The sequence below is a fragment of the Nymphalis io genome, chromosome 5, assembly GCF_905147045.1.
Source record: "Nymphalis io chromosome 5, ilAglIoxx1.1, whole genome shotgun sequence".
Taxonomy (NCBI): domain Eukaryota; kingdom Metazoa; phylum Arthropoda; class Insecta; order Lepidoptera; family Nymphalidae; genus Nymphalis; species Nymphalis io.
This window is the reverse complement of record NC_065892.1, coordinates 14,420,042-14,441,005: the sequence shown is the minus strand read 5'-3', so window position 1 is coordinate 14,441,005 and position 20,964 is coordinate 14,420,042. Positions and strand designations below refer to the sequence as shown.

Here is a 20,964-nt window from a genome sequence, read left to right as displayed (position 1 = left end):
GCGGGCAAATGGACCAGCCGATGGTAAATAGTCACCACCGCCATAGACATTGGCTTCGTATGTAATGAACCATCACTCTAAAATAAAACACTTATTTCATATTATGTAAGGTACCTTTGCAAAAATATATATGTGTAAAAACAAAGTTCCATAACCCACGTTACACTCCAGACACTTGGCGAATGAGAGCAAGGAGAGATAACTGTAGTAAGACATCGATCGTCACGACACTTGCTATAGTAGGTACCTAAGTACCTACCTACATGAGTTTGTGTGATTAGCAGCGTGTGTCTGAATTTATGAATAAATAATAAAATGTTTATTTTCATAAATTAAAAACAAAATACGGTTTTATATTTTACTTTTATTATTCTGAAACGGCGTTAATTTATTTCATTGTTTTGTTATTTAATAGGTAGTATCTTTACTAATATTATAAATGCAAAGATGAGTTTTTTGTTGTTTTGTTTGTTACGCTTTCATACTTTAATTACCCAACCGATCGTCACGCTAATTTGCAAACACGTTGCCAGGGATACAGAAAAGAACATAGGACACTTGCCGGTTGCCGAAGCTGCGGGTGAAAACTAGTACGAAAAAACGCGAAAGTGTTCCACGACACCATCCTCTCCTTATTGTTTGGTTTAGGTATACTTACAAATATTTTCCAATTTCATTTAAATGTGGAATAAAAAAAGTATTCAAAAATGTTAAAAATACAAATACATGTTTATACTTGTAAAATAAAATACCTCTTAAATTATTGAGTGTTAAATGTGACGCATAGCGACATCTAGTTAGACACAGAGTAATGTGATTTTATAAATTATCCTAACTATGCTATATGGCTAACATGCTGAATTATAACAACGAATAAATTTTTTAATTCCTATCTAAAGCAAAAAAAAAATTTTTGTATTTTATAAAATGCCAAAAACTACAGACGAAAATTTTCTCAAAATATTTACGGAAATTTTGTCCGTAGCAGATTAGATCTTTGACATTACGATTTGACATTTTGTTTGCAGTAAAGACTTGACAATAAACATTGGTCGGCTGGCTGATAAATATTTTGCACATTAATAAATTAAAAAATGTTTATTAAAAGTAACACTATATATGCATGTTTGAGATAACGCCATGGGAACTTTAAATATTGCTGAATGGTCCCCGGACCAAGTCGCAGAGTGGATGTCAGGTTTGTAGTGGGGTGTTGCGACTTGCGAGAACTATGCTTTTGGAGGGTGAGTCACAGGCGGTGTTTTGTTGCAGGACTGGGGCCCAAAGTGGCGCAGTATGTTCCAGAGCTACACAAGAAAGGATTAAATGGCGAGAAATTGCTTACTCTTCGATGTGATGACTTAGAATATCTCGGTATTCACATAATAGGCCACCAAGAATTGATGTTAGAAGCAGTAGAACATTTACGAAACTTTGTATGTATTTACATTCTATAATTACATATATACGTGTCTCTTGATCCCATAACTCAATTGAATGATCACAAGGGCCAGTTAATATTTATTAGTTTTTGTGTTGTTATTATATAAACACCAATAAATTACTTCATTCTTTACATTAGCTATGATTGAAAGCAATACAAATATAACACATTTGTATTGCTTTCAATCATGCTTTCTTTAGATTTATATTCATGAATGAAGTAATAAATATATTTATAGTTTAGTTAAATAAACAGCTGGAAATATTTGTATTTAATAAAAACTTAATATACTTTCAGCACTATGAGATATCAAGAGAATGTGTGCAGCAGTTAGCCCTGCGAGTGTCATCTGCAGCAGGCTCTCTAGCTCGAGCATTGCGGCATCATGTTGAGGCCCGCCTAGAGACTCACTCTTTAGCTGATGTTGCAAGGACTGTGCATGCTGTTAAGCCTCTTGTTTGTTGGTTGGACAGGTAACTTTGCTATCCTAATTCTTAAAAAGGTTGCCGGACAGAAACTATTTGCATATACACATAATATTTTTTTTATGTGATTCAGGTTTAGTGCCCAGATATAATATCATAAAATCCTGTCCAGGTAGGTTATCTGGGTATCCACTCATCAGATATTCTAGGGCCTGATATTCATCTATTCTATGATGAGGTTAGGAATGGTTAATACTTCTTACAGCATTGCCCATCCTTCAACCTATTTAATAAAAGAAAGTCTTTAAACATATATTTTATTTGTATTATTATTTATTATGATTTCAAAAGCTGTTGATTTGGCAATGGTTATAATAGAGTACAATCCATATGTGACAACAAGCTTAAGATGTGGAATAATATTTTTAGGGAATTCAACTGATAGAGAGAGTTACCAGATTATTAAATGTTGCATAAAAAAAACTGGCAGTTGTAGGGACTGCTGATAGAAGTGAAAATGCCCAATTTCGACATCTATTAGCACTCCAAGTAATAATTCTATCCCTTTTTGTTATATAGCTTTTTATTCATCAAAATACACAGCATTCTTATGGTGCAAACTCGGTACTAAATATTTACTACAGCTTTATTTAAATAACCGTACCGTAACAGCCTGTGAATGTCCCACTGCTGGGCTAAAAGCCTCCTCTCCTCTTTTTGAGGAGAAGGTTTGGAGCTTATTCCACCACGCTGCTCCAATGCGGGTTGGTAGAATTCACATGTGGCAGAATTTCAGTGAAATTAGACACATGCAGGTTTCCTCACGATGTTTTCCTTCACCGTAAAGCACGAGATGAATTATAATCACAAATTAAGCACATGAAAATTCAGTGGTGCTTGCCCGGGTTTGAACCCACGATCATCGGTTAAGATTCACGCGTTCTTACCACAGGGCCATCTCGGCTTCTATTTAAATAAATAATAGATAAAATACTTTTATATTATTTGTATATACTGTTAGTATTTAAATACATTTCAATCATTATTATCCTCATTAATTTCCACATTTCCAGTTCATTATATTAACATTAGCATGTCAGTGATGCGTCTTTGGCATGTCTTTTACAAGTACTTATGAATCGTTAAGCGCTACCACTGGTTTGGAATGTGGAATCTACTTAAATAATTAAAGAATCTACTTAAATGTGGAATCTACTTAAATTAATCTATTAGAAACTCAGTTTTTTTTTACAATAATACAAATTTGTTTCAATTACATATACTCAGTTCCTGCACAAGATCTAGCAATCATTCAATCCACTCATTTTTGCCATCATATATTCAGTAACAGAGTAATAGGCTTTACTAATAAGATTATTTTTTATAACTAATTAAAGCCTGCTTTGTGGCAACTCGAGTGTAGACTGCAGAGTTTTATTAAAAATACATATTCCCAGCTCTGAAAACGATTGACTAACTTTATTAAGACGAAAGCTTAGGATGATTATTTTATTATAATTTCTAGTATTAAATTGATGTATGTCACTTTTCGTTGTGTAATGATTAATATTGTTACATATATATAAAATATTTGCATAAATATACTGTGATGCAACTGACATAATACCAAGATTCCTAAATACTTCTCTGAGGGAAGTTCTAGCTCCTATTTTATAAATAGTCCATATGGGCCTTTTTTGAAGAATGAAAATCCCTTCAATGTTAGCCACTTTACTCCAAAGAAGGATGCCGTAAGACATAATACTGTGGAAGTATTGGTGGTAGGGTTTTGTACTGGTGGTAGGGCTTTGTGCAAGCTTGTCTGGGTTACTACCCACTCATCAGATATTCTACGGCAACACAGCAGTACTTGGTATTGTTATGTTCTGGTTTGAAGGGTGAGTAAGCCACTCTTTCAATTGCCTAACCTTCCTTATAGCATAAACTGTGGAGCTGATCCTTCCTGCTAGAGATGAAAAATGGGGGCTCCACTGGAGCTTTTAGTCTAAGTTTACTCCCAAGAATCTGGTGGAGTTAACAGTTTTAAGATCAATATTGTTCATTTACAATATCAAGCAATTATTTTTTTCATTTGGCATTGTAAATATAAAACATTTTGTTTTTTTAGTATTAAGTACATGTCATTAACATTAAATCAAAACCATAACAGGACCAAAATGTAAGAAAGACTTTTTATCACATATTTTTAAACGGTATGATTGTATTTATAATTGTTTTTATTAAACATTTATATTATTATTTTGGTACATTTGTTATTGTTGTTTTTTGTAATATGTTGACTGATATAGTGTGTCGAGTACGGCTTAATTAATCTACATTCCGAACCAGCGGTAGCTTTAAATTTTATTTATGTAAAATGATGATTTAAATGTTATTGGCTAAGGGGCACCAATATGACCTATTTATCCTGCCTCGGTAAACAATTGAAATTTACTTTAATAATGTGTCTTAATTATTCCAGGTGGCCGCTAGGCTCCGGGTCACCACTCGCAGAACGCAAGGCAGCTCTATTGAAGCTATCCTTAGAAGCAGCCACCTGTGCCCAGAGAGACAGGTTCGCAGAGCAACCCGCCCGAGCGGTGGCCGCGGCGGCCGCGGCTGTCGCCGCCGTCGCGGATTATATCATTCAGGTGATTGCAGATTGCCGATTGATAGACTGGCGATTGCATGCACTGAGGATAATACGTTTGCACGACGAGCCTTTTCCGGGCCAGTCCTAACAGTAACAGCCGGCCCCGTGCGCAGGACGTGTCGGACCCCACCATCCTGCAGCCGGCGTGGCTGGGCGCCGTGTCGCTGCGCCAGGGCGAGCGCGCGCTGGGCTTCGAGGTGGTGCCGTCCTTCTGCGGACACCACCAGCTCGCGCACATCCGCTTCGCCTCGCCCGCGCACGCCTCGGGGCTCGTGCACGAGGCCGACGAGATCGTGCAGGTACGTGCTGGTCGACGACGGCGGGTGCATGGTCCCATGATCACTTGTCTTTTGATCATCTCCGGTTCCGATTCGGATCTAATACGAGGCTTAAACTGCTTCAGTGAATCGAAACCTTTAGCAAGTTGTGGTGTGTGTGTGTGTGTGGTTGATAGATTAAGACGAGACATTTGATGGTGTATGTGATAAGTAATGTCAGGTAACTAGCATGAGGTCTCTAGTAGGATATCTTTATAAAGTTAGACTGACTAATATGGCTTTAATCTGAATGATCATCGGTCGGTGGAAGGCGATGATGTAATAGGCGACCGATGCGCTCTAGTGGTGCCGTGCTGCAGGTGGGCGGCAAGTGCGTGATTGGGTGGAGCGGCGAGGCGGTGGAGCGCCTGTGCTCGCAGACGGCGCGCAGCGGGCTCGACCTGCAGCTGCGACTGCGGCGCCGCGGGGCCCGCGCCCTCCCCGCGCTGCCCACCCCCCCGCTGCGCGCGCCGCGACCCCGCGCGAGGCCGCGTCTGCCGCCCCTGCACGCGCATCTCCGACTGCACAGGTTTTTAGAATTTCTTGTTTATATTTTGTATATTCGATACAATGTGTCGTTTGTCTCGATCGCAGAAGCGTAACCATAACCCCGCCGCCGCAGGTACGAGCTGGACTTCCCCCGCGCCGAGCGCGCGCCGCCCCCCCCGCCCGCGCCCGCGCCGCGCTCGCCCTCGTCGTCCGACAGCGAGCTGTCGCCGCCCGCCTCGCCCACGCACCCCGACGCCAGCAGGTCCGCGCCCCCCGCGTCGGCATGACGTACTGCCACTTATGGCTCTGCCGGGTACCAGCTCGTCGCTCTGGACTCGGTGGATCGCCGCGCTACGAGGAGCTGTCGAGCGCCAGCCTAAATATAAAAAAAACATATACATAACAAAACAAAACAATTTAAAAATGCGCCTCAAATAAATAATGATATGTGTCCGCAGACTGTACCCGCCCAAGCCGGTGGCGCAGCGCGCGCGGCGACACTCCGTGTGCGGCGCCGAGCAGCCGCCGCGCCCGCCGCCCGCGCTCGAGCGGGTGAGTGTCACACGCGCGCACTCGCCCCACGCGCGCACCGCTCTAATGCGACACACTCTTGCAGTTCTGGAGGGAGCTGCAGCAGCAGCGCTGGGCGCACGGCGGCAGCCCCGAGCCGGACGACTCCACCCTCTACAGACGGGACAAGGTAATTCGACGTCACCGGTGAAATTAAGAGGCGATCAATACCCTTAGTAAATTTCGATGTATAATTTCAGGCGGTATCGTGTAGCACGGGCCTCCAGCTGTCGCCTCGGCCGCGAACCTGCCTGGGCGTCCCGCGGCCGCTGCCCGCTCCGCTCCCGGCTCCGCTCGTCGCTCCTCTCCTCGCCCCGTCGCCCGCTCCTCCCGCTGCCGCCGGTCGAGGGAAACTCGACAAGAGTCACTCCACCCCGGCGTACGACTTCGAGCCATCGTCGGAGCTCGGCTCGCTGGCGGCGCAGACCATTCCGGAGTCTCCGACTACGCCCACTGCGGACGGGCCGACGCTGCCTCGTCTAGAGAAGGCAGGACAGATTCTCGACTTTAAGAAGTCGAGCTCGCAGATCGAGGAGGCGATTCAGCAAAGAAATCGACGAGCTAACGTCGACGACGAGAGGTCGGACGTGTTCACCGACGAAGATATTAGGCCCATCGACGAGGACGCCAAGTTGGAAATCGTCGAGACCGTGAACGTTGTGCTCGGCGACAGAGTCGAAGTGAGCGAGAGGGCGGTGTCGAGGGAGTTTCGAAGGAGCGAGGACGAGGAGATGCGCGCCTCGGCGAAAGTTTCGGCGGACGATACGAGTAGCGACGATCAAATACCGATTCCCGTCAAGTAAATTTTTGAATAAAAAGAAAAAATATATATATATATATATTGTATTGTATTTTAAAACCAAAAATAATTTGTTTTGTATATTTGTATATTCAAAAAAAATTCGTTTCAGATACCCCAAGCCGCGAATAACCGAACGCTACAGGCCGGCCGAGTTTCCCCCCGAGCCTCCCCCGCGCCCGCCCTACGCGCAGCGGGCGGCCCCCCCGCGCCCGCAGCCCGCGCCCCCCCCGCGCGACGGCTCGCTGCAGTCGCTGCGGCCCATCAGCAAGCGCGACATCCAGCTCGTGGTGGCGGAGCGGCGCGCCATGCCGGCGCTCAACGGCGCGGGCGACGCGCGGCGCGACGACATCGTGCTGGGCGCCGCCAGCGAGCCCGCCGCGCCGCACGCCGGCGTGCGCGGGATGTTCCCCTCCTCCAAGTCGCGCAGCCTCAAGAAGAAGAACTCCATCCTGGCCAGTGAGTGTCCCGTCTCCGCGCTCATCTCGACGCCGGACGATGGGGACCATGTAGTGGAAAAGAAACTAAACGATATTACATCTTTATAACATATCATTCGTACTCGTATAAAATTGTCAAATACCCGCGATGTGTGCCCGCAGAGCGGCGCAGCGTGTCGGCGCGCTCGCTGTCGGCGCGCGGCGCGGCGGGGCGCGTGTGGCAGCGGGTGCGCGCGCGCGCCGGCCCGCAGCCGCGCTGGGCCGCGCGACACCTGCTGCTGGCGCACAACCTGCTCTACGCTTATCGCTCGCCCGAGGTACGGCGCCGCCCCGCCGCCCCGCCCGCTCCGCCCTTGACGCCCCCTGACGCCGCTCGTGTTGCAGTGCTCGCGCGCCGACTGCATGATCTACCTGGAGGGCTTCACGGTGTGCGCGGCGGGCGAGGTGAAGTCCCGCGCGCACGCCTTCAAGGTGTACCACACGGGCGTCGCCTTCTACTTCGCGTGCGACTCGCGCGAGGCCATGCTGGCCTGGATCCAGCTCATCCACCGTGCCACGCTGCTGCCGTCGCTGCTGTCGTCCGCGGTACGCGCTCGTAGTCGCCGCCCGCCGCCGGCGGTTCGAATATTCAGGACCTATTTTATTTTTAAACGTTTCCAGATGGAGCTGTCGAAGCAATTCTCGGAGACCGATTACTCGGAGACGGAGTCGGACACGGAAACTTCCGAGAGAAGAAACGAGAGAGAGAGGGAGAGGGAAAAGGAGAGGGAGAAGGAAAAGTCGAAATTCGGTTCCCTGAAAAAGTTGACGCATCGGGCCGGTCGGAGCGAGTCGCAGGAGAACGTGAGCCAGGCGGCCGCCACCAGCCTCGACAGGAAGTACCTGAGATTCTTCTCGAGAGCTAGACCCAAGGAAGATTCTAAAACTGTGAAGGTATAATTTTATTGCTTTGCTCACTCGTACTGCATAAACTAAATTTTCTAATAAAAGCTGAAACGTAAAATTGTCTAAAAAATAATATCGACTCTAGTTTATTATACAATTACTGAAGGCTCTCGTGCTGCAGGGCAAGCAGTCGGGCGTGCCCGTGCCCACGGAGCACTACCGCAGCTACCGGCGCGCGGCGCCCGACGCGTCGCCGCCGCCCGCCGCGCGCGCCGCCGCCCCCGCGCGCCCCGCACCCCCCGCGCCCCTCGCGCCCTACAAGCTGCCCAAGCCCATCAACTACATACACGCCTCCAACCCGAACTTGCTCGACTTCGAGAAGAGCGATTTCGTCACCAAGCCCACCATACAGGTGAGGCTCTCGACGGATAGAAAATATGTATCGTCTCCGGTAGCCTCGCGTGTCGACTCAATTTCTTACTTTTCTAGCTACTAACTTTTCACAACTCCTACGATCTGAACAAAATCCTACTCGAAATATCACGTAAACCTATATCGTAAGCGGAGGACGGTCGCCCGCAGGTCCCGAAGCCGAAGGTGCACAAGCCGGACAACTTCGTCGGCTTCGTGACGCTGGAGGAGTTCATGCTGAAGAAGCAGGAGGAGGAGCGGCGACAGGCGCACTGCGAGCGGGCGGGCGGCGCGGGGGGCGCGGGGGGCGCGGGCGGCGCGGGCGGCGCGGGGGGCGCGCGCGAGCTGCAGCGCCGCCTCGACCGCATCGTGCCCGACGTCATCTACGGCGAGCTGGCGCGCCACGACGGGTGAGTGACACCCGGTACTCGTCGTTACCGTAACCGAGTCGCACCGGTTGTACTGCAAACAATGCCGTGTAAAATAACTGTTGAAAGTTTAAATATGTGCGCAAGAGCCTAGCTGAAGTTACCGGTGCTGTCCGCAGGGCGGGCGCGGCGGCGCGGGCGGCGCGGCGGGCGGGCGGCGCGGCGGTGAGTCGCCCGCACGGCTACTTGTTGTTCGTCCCCAGTGGTTTTTTGGTCTTGATTAACAAACTAATAAGAAATCTTGTATTAAATTCGATTCCTAATAAAATTATCTATGAGAATGTGTTCATCGGCACTATTTTAGTGTATTTTAAGAGGAAGTCACTTCTTCGTGTAATTTTCCAAATAGTGGACTGACACTACCATTCATCTAGATATTCTACCGCAAAACAGCAGTACTTGGTATTGTTGTGTTCCGGTTTGAAGGGTGAGTGAGCCAGTGTACTTACAGGCACAAGGGACATAAAATCTTAGTTCCCAAGGTTGGCGGCGCATTGGATATGTAAGCGATGGTTGACATTTCTTACAATGCCAATGTATAAGGGCGAGTTGGTGACCACTTACCATAAGGTGGTCCATATGCTCGTCCGCCTTCCTATTCTATAAAAAAAATCTCTAACTGATACTGAACACTACCTCAAAAGTTTTAGTCCTCTTCAGTATACGCACTCTCTCTGTGGTGCTGACGAGCTGGACAGGAGATAGATAGATCGACACTCACGTGATGATGAAGACTCTTTTCATGAGCTTCGGCATATTTTTGCACAGCATTGTCTACAACATCACAATGCTTCTTTTATTAGTGAAATCGACGTGGATCGATTTCGATTCATTACGTTTGATACACCATTTCTTAGTTCACTCAAGCACATTGATGATTGAACTTTCTGTCCTGGCTTCGTCGTGGTTTTCACCTGCAGCTATTATGACAGTGTCATCAGCAAGGTTACAAGGTTGTTTTTTTTTAATTCTAGAATATCTATAAGTGTATAAAAAGGAAAGGATCGGACCTAAGAGACGTCCTTGGCACACCGGCTTTATTTCTTTTATTTTAGACAAGTCTTGTCTGGCTCTAAAAACTATGCCGGCTATATGACATTCCAGTATGTCAGATATTTGGTTAGATAGCATTTTTCTAATTGTATGGACTACCCAGGAATTAGATTTCATTCATATCATATCGTGTTCATATGAAGGTTTGCGTACACTATATTCATTTCTTCTATTTAGACGTGCGCTTACGTGTTACAGACACAGGCCGAGTCCCCGCAGTCCCCGCAGTCCCCGAAGTCCCCGCAGACGCCGCCGACGCCGGCCACGAATGAGAGGTTAGTAATCTTTGCAATTCTTAATATAAAAGTAAACGATAACGATTTCAATACGTACAACCCGTCGGGGATATCTGTGGACCTGTTCGGGCTAGTCGACAGATACCCCTGGCGAGCCGTGCCTCACCCCGCGCGTGTGTGTCCGCAGCGCGGGCGGCGTGTCGCGCCTGCGGCTCATGTTCGGCGCGCGCCGCGACCTGCAGCGACAGGTGACGCCTCGCTCGCTGCGGCGACCCTCGGCCTTGATCGCACTGGCTAGCACTCCGGTAACCCTGCCCGACCGTCATTGTTTAATAAACGGTCCCAATGTGTTCCAGGAGAGCAATCGCTCCGAGCAGTACCCGCACCTGCAGTGCCCGCCCACGTTCCAGCCGGAGACGTACTCGCTGTCCCGCCCCCCGCGCGACGCGGCCCCGCCCCCCGCGCCCGCGCGCGACTGACGCCCCGCCCCCGCCGCGCCGCTCGCGCTGCTCTAGGCGAGGGGGGGAGCTCGCGTGAGTACGGGGCCACCGAGCGGGGCAGCTCGCCGACGAGAGAGCCTCCTCGCCCTTTATGCGTCCCGGTACCTCCTGAGTCCTGGTACCCTGGTAACTGAATGGCGGCGGTGACCTACTCCGAACACCGAGCTCGCGGATGTCTCCCGGGCGAGTCTCTTCCGGTCCCGAGTACTTTAGGGTAGACTGTATATACTATTTTATTAATAATTAATTAATTCGATCGAATGTATTATGTTCTAGGAGTAACAAATAATACAAGTCCCTCCCGACCTCCCATGCCCCGCCGTCTCCCTCCTGCTGCCGTCAGGGCAGCCCCTATATATTAAATATTAGAATGTATCAGATTCATTAGAACAATGTAAAAATACTTATAAAAAAATATTCACAGTATCATATCTTACGTCAGTTTAATAACAACCAGAATTATAGAGATGAGTACACTTAATCAGAGGGCAGCACTTGGACGTGTGAATCTGTAGAATGTCGGTTATAGTCCGGGAGCTGAAGGCACTTTCCTCGCCTAACCTTTGTGACAGTAATTTAAAAGTGAAACTACGTAGATAGATACATAGATAGATTACACTTTATTGTATTGTACACGACACAGATTAAAAATACATAGCACATGGATACGACCTATTTAGCGTACAACTTTGCGACCTTATCGCTGCCTAGCGATCTCTTCCAGACTACCAGGCAACTTTGTATTATTTGTTATTCGTATGATTATATCTTAAATTTATTTTTTAAATTTCTTTATTCCTACTAATTTCTATACGTAGTTATATTATATTTTTCACTAGTTATCGAATTCCGAGTTATTCACAAAATTATTTATCTACAAAAGGTACTTCTACACCGAACGGCTTTGGAATTCGATCTCTCGTTTCACCACCATTGATGATTTAGGAGACATTCGTATTTGTAGATATTCTATTTGATTTGTGTTTGATAAATTTTGTTTCGATTTTTATGATTTCTAATAAAGACTAATGAAGAAAGTAATTGAAACGCACAAACGCACATGTATCTATTGTGGGTACTTTTTATGTAATTTTTATATTGGATGAATAGGAGGTCGTCAGCAACAATTTTCAAGTTGTAGTGTTACCGCAGCAATGAGTGGTTTTCATACTAAAAGTCTGATTTGAAGGTTGTTATATATCTGACGGCGTTTTTGAAACAAGTAACCTTTTACTCGTTCATAAATAAATTAAAAAAAAAATTAGAAAAAAATTTTTTTTGGAAATTTCTAATGAGCAAAAAAAAGTTATTGTGCCAAAGTAATATTTGCTATTATACAAATATAAGTATACTATAAGGTATTTAAGAATATCTGTTTTTAAATAGTTTGTATATTTGAAGCGATATCAGTCTCAATATATAATATCTAAACAATAAGTAATAAAATTTACAAGTAATTGACTCAAACGTATCAATTATACTACTGAGTAAAGTCGAACGTCTTTATTGGTGTTTAAAGAGTTATTACGAACGAATATGATGAGAATTAATCGGGGAAATTTTATATAAAGTACATTTTACGCAATAATTTAATTTTTGTATATTATTTGTTGACAATCAATCGTTTGAGCAATCATCGTACTTGCCAGTAAAAAATGTTGTCTTATATATTTTGCATCTAAATAATTAATCTTTAAAACAATATTTAATTATTGAAAGCAATCCTGATTTTATTAATAAATGCTCAAGTTCTTTACGAACTAAATAAATTATTCCAATTACTATTTTGATAAAATTATGTAGAAACAATATACATATTCATGACATAAATTACTTTGAAATACGTTGAGTATTTGAAGCACACCGGTCATACGGCAAGACTTGTCGAGAGAGACGGCATCCGTTGACCGTGATACAGCAGACATATATGTCAGAGAGAGATGGCGATACAATGACTGGCGTTTTGAACGTTATAATAAATTTGATGTTCTATATGCGCTTCTCAAAGTTATACGAGTGATTTTTATGATTCTTTTATCGTGGTTATCTATATATTATGAGACAAGTTATGTTTTGTTGATGACGTCGATTCATTTTACAAATAAATAATCATTATTCGCGTTTGATGTTTCAAAGTAATTTTATAAATAATTTGAAAGAGTCGTATGATTTTTCTAGTGTACTGTCAGCCAAATCAGCTTGAAGATGTTATTGCGTTTGTAATATTGCACCGTCAGTAGATTAGTAAATAAATCAATAATTTTTGTATATATATTTTATATTTATTGGGAGTTTCTTAATAAAATATATTGAACGTAATTTTTAATCACGAATTTCTTCAACTCCAAATATTGCATGGCCCTCACGCTCGCTTTCATAATCTATGTTAATGATAATTCGTTCTGATATTGTATTATATATATGTCGTGCGATCGTTGGTAAGAACGCGTGAATCTTAGTCGATGATCGTGGGTTCAAACCCGGGCGAGCACCTCTGAATTTACATATGCTTAATTTCTGTTTATAATTCATCTCGTGCTTTTCGGTGAAGGAAAACATCGTGAGGAAACCTGCATGTGTCTAATTTCATCGAAATTCTGCCACATGTGTATTCTACCAACCCGCACTAGTGCAGCGTGGTGGAATAAGCTCCAAACCTTCTCCTCAAAAAAGGGAGAGGAGGCCTTAGCCCAGCAGTGGGACATTTACAGGCTGTTACTGTACTGTACTGTACTGTGCGATCGTTGGATTGGCCACACCGTGATATTTATTTCTCCATTCTCCACAATCATGGCATTACGTTTTCCCCAGCTAATGTCATGATATTACGGCATTCATATTTATTGTGACATTTTTTGCGACGTAGATTTTCATTTTCCCCCAAATAAGATAAGAATATTAAACAAAATTACATGACACCTCTAACGCTACTTGTGCGAGATCTCGAGGCGCATGGTAGCTAGTACAAACCGGTGTAATCTGAATTTTGTCAGTGTGTGTATTATTATTTTTTTCACTACTACGAACGCAAAAACGTCTCCAAGCCGATTTATCAGTAATTGAAAGATAGTGTTTTTCTTTATTTTAATTATCGTGTAGTACATATATACGACTGGACATTGGTCCCAGCAAAAGCGTACGTCCGGTGTCGTACAAAGATATAGAGGAGTTTATTTACAAATAATAAATTGTACCGTTAAATAGATGTTAAATCAAATTCATTAAATGATTACACTATAGTTATATTTTGGTGGCGTAAATTGATTGGCTCGAAAGTTGTTATTAATTATGCACTCATTATTTAGTGTTTATTAATTCAATCTTAGGGAAATGTAGATACAATCTAATGTCTAATTTGAAAATGGTATTGAAATATTTGATCTTGAAACCGAATGTCAAATCTATCGCGACGGGCGCGCAGTGGACGCGGGCTTTATTGGCGGTGTTAGTGCGATGTCGTTACGAGGGAGTTTCAAGTTAATATCGATTAGAAATTTACGATTTATCTAAATTATACGTCTTATAATTGTGCTCAATTTTATGGCTATACATTTTGTTGCTTTATACAAAACAAAATCTTAATCGAATTTTTAAAATATGTTTTATTTATTTATTCTTAAGTAAAACGACCGTATTTCTAAATCTCTGTATAATATACGAATCGAATATTGTGTAATGAAGAAAGTATACGAAAATATTGTAACTGTAAAAGAAACAAAATGAAATGTAATTTGCATGTGTGCAAATATTGGAGTACTATGGTGCTTGCTAATGGTAGCTAAGTTTTAAAAATATACACGAATTTTGTATATTTGGAATAAAAGTTACTATTATCGATTGATAGATGGACGGACGGACGGTTCTTCAATAAAACGATACGTATGTATACTACGTGTATTTCGATAGAAATAAATGGCTTTATTGAAAGTCTTTAATGTACTATAAGGTGTTTATTAATAGCCGCTTGCTCCCGGGAGATTAATGCGACGCGACACTCGGGCGCGCTCGCTGCGCGGACACGCGACTAGGAAACTATCACATGCGTATATGCGTATCAGTCTTGGGGCGGGTTAATAGTAAGGAAATTACTATTTAAATCGAATAATATATAGCAGATGTAAATTCATATATTACTTGTGAACGGCTCGAATGTTGGGAAACAAAAATGTTAGGAAACTTGCAGGACTTGTGGAGTTTTATAACAAAATAAGATCGACAAGTTTATATTAAATGGTTGGACTTTGTGCTAAGCATGTACAATCCACTCATCATATAATTTAAAACTAAAATCAGTCCTTAGAGTTGTGTTTCGGTTTGAACTTACAGTGCCAATGTTTATGGGCGGTGGTGACGTCAACACCAGGTGACGTCATCGTCATTTGCCAGTGTAATATTTTCAAAAAAAAAAAGTAAATAAATATTATTGTTGTGTTACGTTTTTAATTAAAATAAAAGAAAAAAAAAACTTAAAAATAGTTAGTTTCGAATCGAAGAATTCCCGAATTGGATAATGCGCTTTTAATGATTTATAATGTTATATAGTAAAATGTACGTATGGGTAATTTTGTAGGATTTAAATTTATATAAACTTGTAAATACAGATAAATGAAGTCCAGTCGTAATGGAAGTGCCTGTCGCCAGCGAAATAAGTACACGATGATTTTTGCAAACGCGTCCAAGTGAGCAAGCGGATATGTAAACACATATTTGAGATGATTCGTGTTCTATTTTATAGTTTGAAAATTTATTATATTATAGAAATTATGAAATGTATGTGAATATTATATTTAATCGCTTTTCTATTGAAATTCCTTTAAATGTTTCAAATGTTAATTTTAACTAAAGTTTCAATAATATTTTGTTTTTAATCTAGATAAGCCTAATTTCTTTTTAATTTAAGCGATATTTAATAATGCTTTTTTTTGTATGATATGTTCTTTAGCGCAAAAGTGTTTCGACCGTATAATTACATATATTAGTATTTTTATATTTGAAAAGCAATGTTTTATCAAACACTTTTGCACTAAGTACATTTATAATGATTATATTGCTATTTTTTTTAAAAGTGATTCCTTTTGAATGTTTACGAGTGTGACGGGAGGATTTAAAATTCGTTAATAAAACACCGTGAAAATATTGCTCCTAAGTACAGTCAACGAAATAAGTGTTATTAATGACTGTTTATATCCTATCCTTGCATGTAGTGTTAAGTCAGCTAATAAGAGGCCTATTAAACGTAGATAGGTGAAGTGTTTGTCGGTGATACTCAGCTTTATCGTAGCTAGAAAATAAATTATATAGTCTATATATACTATCATATTATTGTAATTTTATATATTTCCGATTGATATAATGCTATTTTAGAAACTGTTCATATTTACCGTCACTGATAGTGTTTGTAGACGACCTATGTATTCATATGTAAAATAAACGTGGCTATACGCGAGACGTGACTTCCGAAGTTATTGTGACGTGTCGGAACAAACGTCCGACGTTACTGTCTGATGTCGGAACAAACCCAGTGTGAGAGGGCTTTAGTAAAGCCAACTTATTTGCAAAAATATTAATTTTATTAATTCTGATCGTTTATTAAAATTACGGATTATAAACATCGTTCAAGATGAATAAATATATTACTACTGTTATAAAATTCAATATATTATATGAGGGTATATATATATAGTATTGCCAATCTTTATGAAAATTTAAGCCTATTTTTGTTATGGCAACATAGTATGTCATACAGTAGTGGGGAGAGGGGATATGTCAGAGAAGTTAATCTGATGAGTTATTTCTTACATTGGCATTGCGCGGTCAAGCGTAATAAATTGTAGAATGGTTGCCGCGAACGAATAATAATGAAAGCTATTTTTTTTTTTAGTCGGAACTAAATTCAATAATATTTTGTATTGATTGTCTGACATGAAGTAAGGGGAGCTATTCCGGTCTGTGATAGGCATTGTCAAATAGTTAGCTATAATTAAACATGTTCGTACATAACTAACGGTGAGGCTAAATTTTTATAAAGACATGGCTTGGGGTTTATATTTTTATAAACGGAGTGTAAAAGTAAACGAATGTTCCAAGTGTTTAGCGTGTAATGGATTTTGTATAAGGTAATGATACAGCGACATATTTAGAACGTTAATATCAAACTGTTCAATTATTTACTTAATAAATTGATTTGATAAATACATTTGTTTTGTTATATACCTTTCGGATATTAATAAATATACATATGTGGTGTTTCTAATCATTTTATTGAAATATTTTGTGTATGTGTAATTTTTAATAGCTTTAAATAGAACCATATCCTTACTAATATTATAATGCAAAAGTGAGTTTGTTTGTTACGCTTTAACCTCTTAACCGATTATCATGAAATTTTGCATACACGTCTCGTGGTAGGGCTTTGTGTAAGCTCGTCTGGGTAGGTACCGCCCATTCATCATATATTCTACCGCTCAACAGCAATATTTAGTATTGTTGCGTTCCCATTTAAAGGATGAGTGAGCCATTGTAACTACATGCACAAGGGACAACATTTTCGTTCCCAAGGTTGGTAACGCATTGGCGATGTAAGGAATGGTAAATATTTCTCACATCGCCTGTCTATGGGCGGTGGGGACCACTTAATATCAGGTGGCCCATTTGCCCGACCGCCTATCTATAACATAAATAATTGGGCACCTGCAAAAAAGGACACGTGACATGCCTAACACCTGCCCCCTTTACACGCGGGCGGAAACTAGTATCATCATATAGGCAATAAATAACAATAATAATCTATAAAATACTTATAAGGCTGCAGATTCTTGGACTTGAAATATACCCCATATTAGTTCCGGCATATAAAAACCTTAGTTTTTGTACCAACGTTTTTTTTCTTACGTGCAATTATGCCAACTACGCAATATTGTCATGTGCGGCGTTATGAACTTATTTATTAATTATTATAGTAAAAATACTTTGGAATATTAACTGACGAACATTAATTAATTTTCTAAGGCGCGATAATTTTGTAATGGCAACGGGCAACGGCTGTCCATACCGCATCGAGCGAGAACCACGAGCATTTTAATTAAACTCGGTATAATTATAACATACTGTAGCAATTTTTTTAAAACATACAAGTAAGGGCGAATGCGAGAATAACGGCACGATATGTAACATTTGAGTACCTTAATGTTTTTGTAGCAATAAAGTCATATCCATTTTGTAGCTGAAAGCCATAAAAATACATCATAAACGCAGTCATGAAAACTATCAAATAAATAAACGTTAAAATATTTACGATATTATTAAGATATATTTGTAAATTTTATTTAAACAGTGAATAAAATAACTTAGTTTATTGTCTATCTAAATGGTCTTCTCTTTGTATTGAGGTAGGTGTGGAATGTAATTGTCACGGTAGCATGCGAAAGCGATCCCGTGGCGCTCCTCGTTAAGACGGAAAGGGTATCTTTGGTTTTTTAGTGGGTATTCCGATGTTCGGGGCGCACTCGGCGCCTTGGACACCGGCGAGCCCCACATACCCCCCACTGTTCCCGTGGTGGAAACGCGTAACGCGTTTTTCCAGCGTTAAAAAAAGGTGTGGAATGTAATAAAATTGTATGTGACGATGTCATATTAACTGTTTGAGTTTGAAACAAGTAGGTACCTCGGAGTCTGCGGTCTTATAATATAGGCAGTAGACCAGCCATACTTAACCTTTTTTTATAGGGGCCACAAACACGTGTTAGTCAGGGTGTCGGGCCGCAAACAAAATATTTATAGGTATGTTTTGGAATTGTTATAAATTGAATTAAACAATTTTGAACCAATTTACCGCGAATATTTTAACATTTTTTTATCATTTCCTGACATTTCAAGCACTTTGCAGTGTTTGTGGTCACAAGCAGTTGTTTATTACAAATTATTTAGATGGTAAGAAAAATCCTTTGAAATTAAAATTAGTTGATAATAAAGTAACCCAAAGTAAGCCAAAAACAGAAGTCGCGGGCTGCGGGTTGAGTACAGCTGCACTAGACCAACGAGCCAAAGCTATACTATTTATTTCTGGTATATCTAGATTTTACAAAAAAGAAAACATAATGTATTACATAATAATGGTCATATTAATATGGAAAAAATAACACACAGTTTGTACATATATTAAAGATAGAAAAAAATACTCTCAGGTAAATTTAAAAAAATATATTATGTTGCGACCGTTAGATGTGAAGTTGAAGGTTTCGAGTTTAATTACGGATCCTTGAAACGACATTAAGATCATGTAATAAAATTTAATTTTCAAAGAAATGAAAGCGACGATAAAAATTATTCTCATTGGACTTGTAGCGGGCACAAAAGAGTGCATTACAGCCTTGGACTCGCGGTAATTAGTTTAATTAATAAACGGAAGGCGGAGAAAAAGATCTAATTAGGACGGCACCGGTGAGATACGATATTAATTTTTTGCTAAATTATTTCGTTTTAATTTACTTTGTATTTAACTTTTTTTGGTATGATAACGTATGCCCCATAGAACGATCCGATACGCCTTCAGAACTTGTTAAAGGAAAAAATCTACCAACTACTATTGGCCCGACCCGAGATTCGAACAAAGTACGTAACGATTTGCTGTTGTATATGCAAACAGACGTGTATGTCCCTGTGACATCTTGTCGTGAGAGTTATTTTGGACTTGATTTTTGTCTATTTTATATTTTCATCTTAGAACAAAAAAACACGTGATAGTTACCAGATATATCAACATCCCTAGCATCCGTATGACTGGTCACCATGAAAGTTAGTACATTTATATTTATTTCATGGACAAGGTATTTATATCCACTTTGTTGTAACTCACTACTAGATGGCGCTTAACACATCACTTTCTATACAAAAAATATTAATGGGCATTGCAACGCTTGTATATTTAGAAAAAATTTTCGAAACCACGGCATCTATTTGAAAAATTCGTTCACCATTTGAGATGTAAATTGCTCTAGATTGATATATGCTTTATTACTATACTATATAAATAGGCTAAAGTCATTAACTTTTTATTAAAATATGTCCTTTATTTATATTTTAATTTATTGATCGAGATTCGTTGAATCGTTGAATTCGTTGCATCTTGAACGCGTCCGCGGCCTGCGCTGCGTGAATAATAAGTTGCACAAAAATAATGTACCCACCCTGCCTGAAATGTTTTTCTTAAAAAGTTGTAAAAAAAGTCCGCATATAGTTATCTTTTATAGTTGACTTACTGTAACCATTTTTATGGTTAAAAACAGGAAAAAAGTGGCAAGTTTAGGTTAGTTTAATAGCTAAAACCTTATTAAAATAAACAACGTAGTAATTTTAAATGCCTCATGTAAATAAACATAGCCTAACTAAGCCCTTCATTCGTAGCCATCGCCCTGTACGGGCAAAACGATCGGTTGGTGAATGTTCATATCTGGGGAAATAGCATGGGATAAAGTCAATATTTATAAACCTGGACAAATGAACTGGATAAACCTGGACAAAGTCGAGACGGGACGCAAATATTCTATAATATAAAAAAAATATAATTATGTAACAAAAACGAAGTCGGAGCGGTTGAAGTAAATTAATTTCTCCCAAATGAGCGTACAATATCAATGAAGGTAACCTATAAGACGACATGTGTTAGGGGTATGTATAGATTAGATCTAGTTAGCGTTATGCGAGACTTGACGCCGCAGCTCAGCTACAACTACCTCGGTTTGCTTAGAGGATATCTTGTTTGTTTAGTTCGATCCCTTGAGGTCCGGCTATGCATACATATGCGGTGTTTACGAAGCGCATTGTGCATATACTCGAACTGACGTTACAGTTTAGTGTTCGTGCGAAGTTTATTTGCTTTAATGTTGTAACTTCGAGGAATATTATGTATAATCCGTTTATAGATTATGTTTTTAAAAACACCTTCCATTCACAAAGTTTGAATAAACGTCGGAAATTACGGGATTCGTCACTATGTTTCAGTTTAGTCGATGTTTCGTAGATTGTATTGTAAATCGATTTAATGTATTTCGTTTAAAATTATTAATAACACTTTAAAGATCATCCCATGTAAATTTACCTCTGAGGGTGGACAACTATGTGTACCTAACGCTGTCTCATTTGAACAGCGCGTTTAGGTAACCATAAAGAAGTGTCAGTCTGTATTTACTAATAACACACCGCTGGGCAAAGGCCTCCTCTCTATTTTAGAGAGGATTTAGAGCTTATTCCACAACGATTTTCCAAAGCGGAATACATAACTACTAGATTTTCATCTGATACATGCAGGTTTCCTGA

General features: G+C 40.9%; 1 protein-coding gene across 1 annotated transcript; it reads left to right on the top strand.

Moving 5' to 3' along the window:
* Positions 1-1,010: 1,010 nt before the first annotated feature.
* LOC126768616 (uncharacterized) lies at positions 1,011-16,842 on the top strand. The gene is made up of 20 exons (XM_050486809.1): positions 1,011-1,198; positions 1,273-1,436; positions 1,742-1,917; positions 4,352-4,520; positions 4,636-4,821; positions 5,160-5,368; positions 5,462-5,590; positions 5,787-5,880; positions 5,945-6,028; positions 6,099-6,697; positions 6,810-7,156; positions 7,300-7,454; positions 7,522-7,722; positions 7,798-8,070; positions 8,204-8,434; positions 8,605-8,843; positions 8,981-9,026; positions 10,113-10,189; positions 10,338-10,398; positions 10,507-16,842. Exons 1-20 carry the CDS (start codon positions 1,141-1,143, stop codon positions 10,627-10,629), a joined length of 3,621 nt encoding a protein of 1,206 aa, XP_050342766.1. The 5' UTR covers positions 1,011-1,140; the 3' UTR covers positions 10,630-16,842.
* The last annotated feature ends 4,122 nt before the right edge of the window (positions 16,843-20,964 follow it).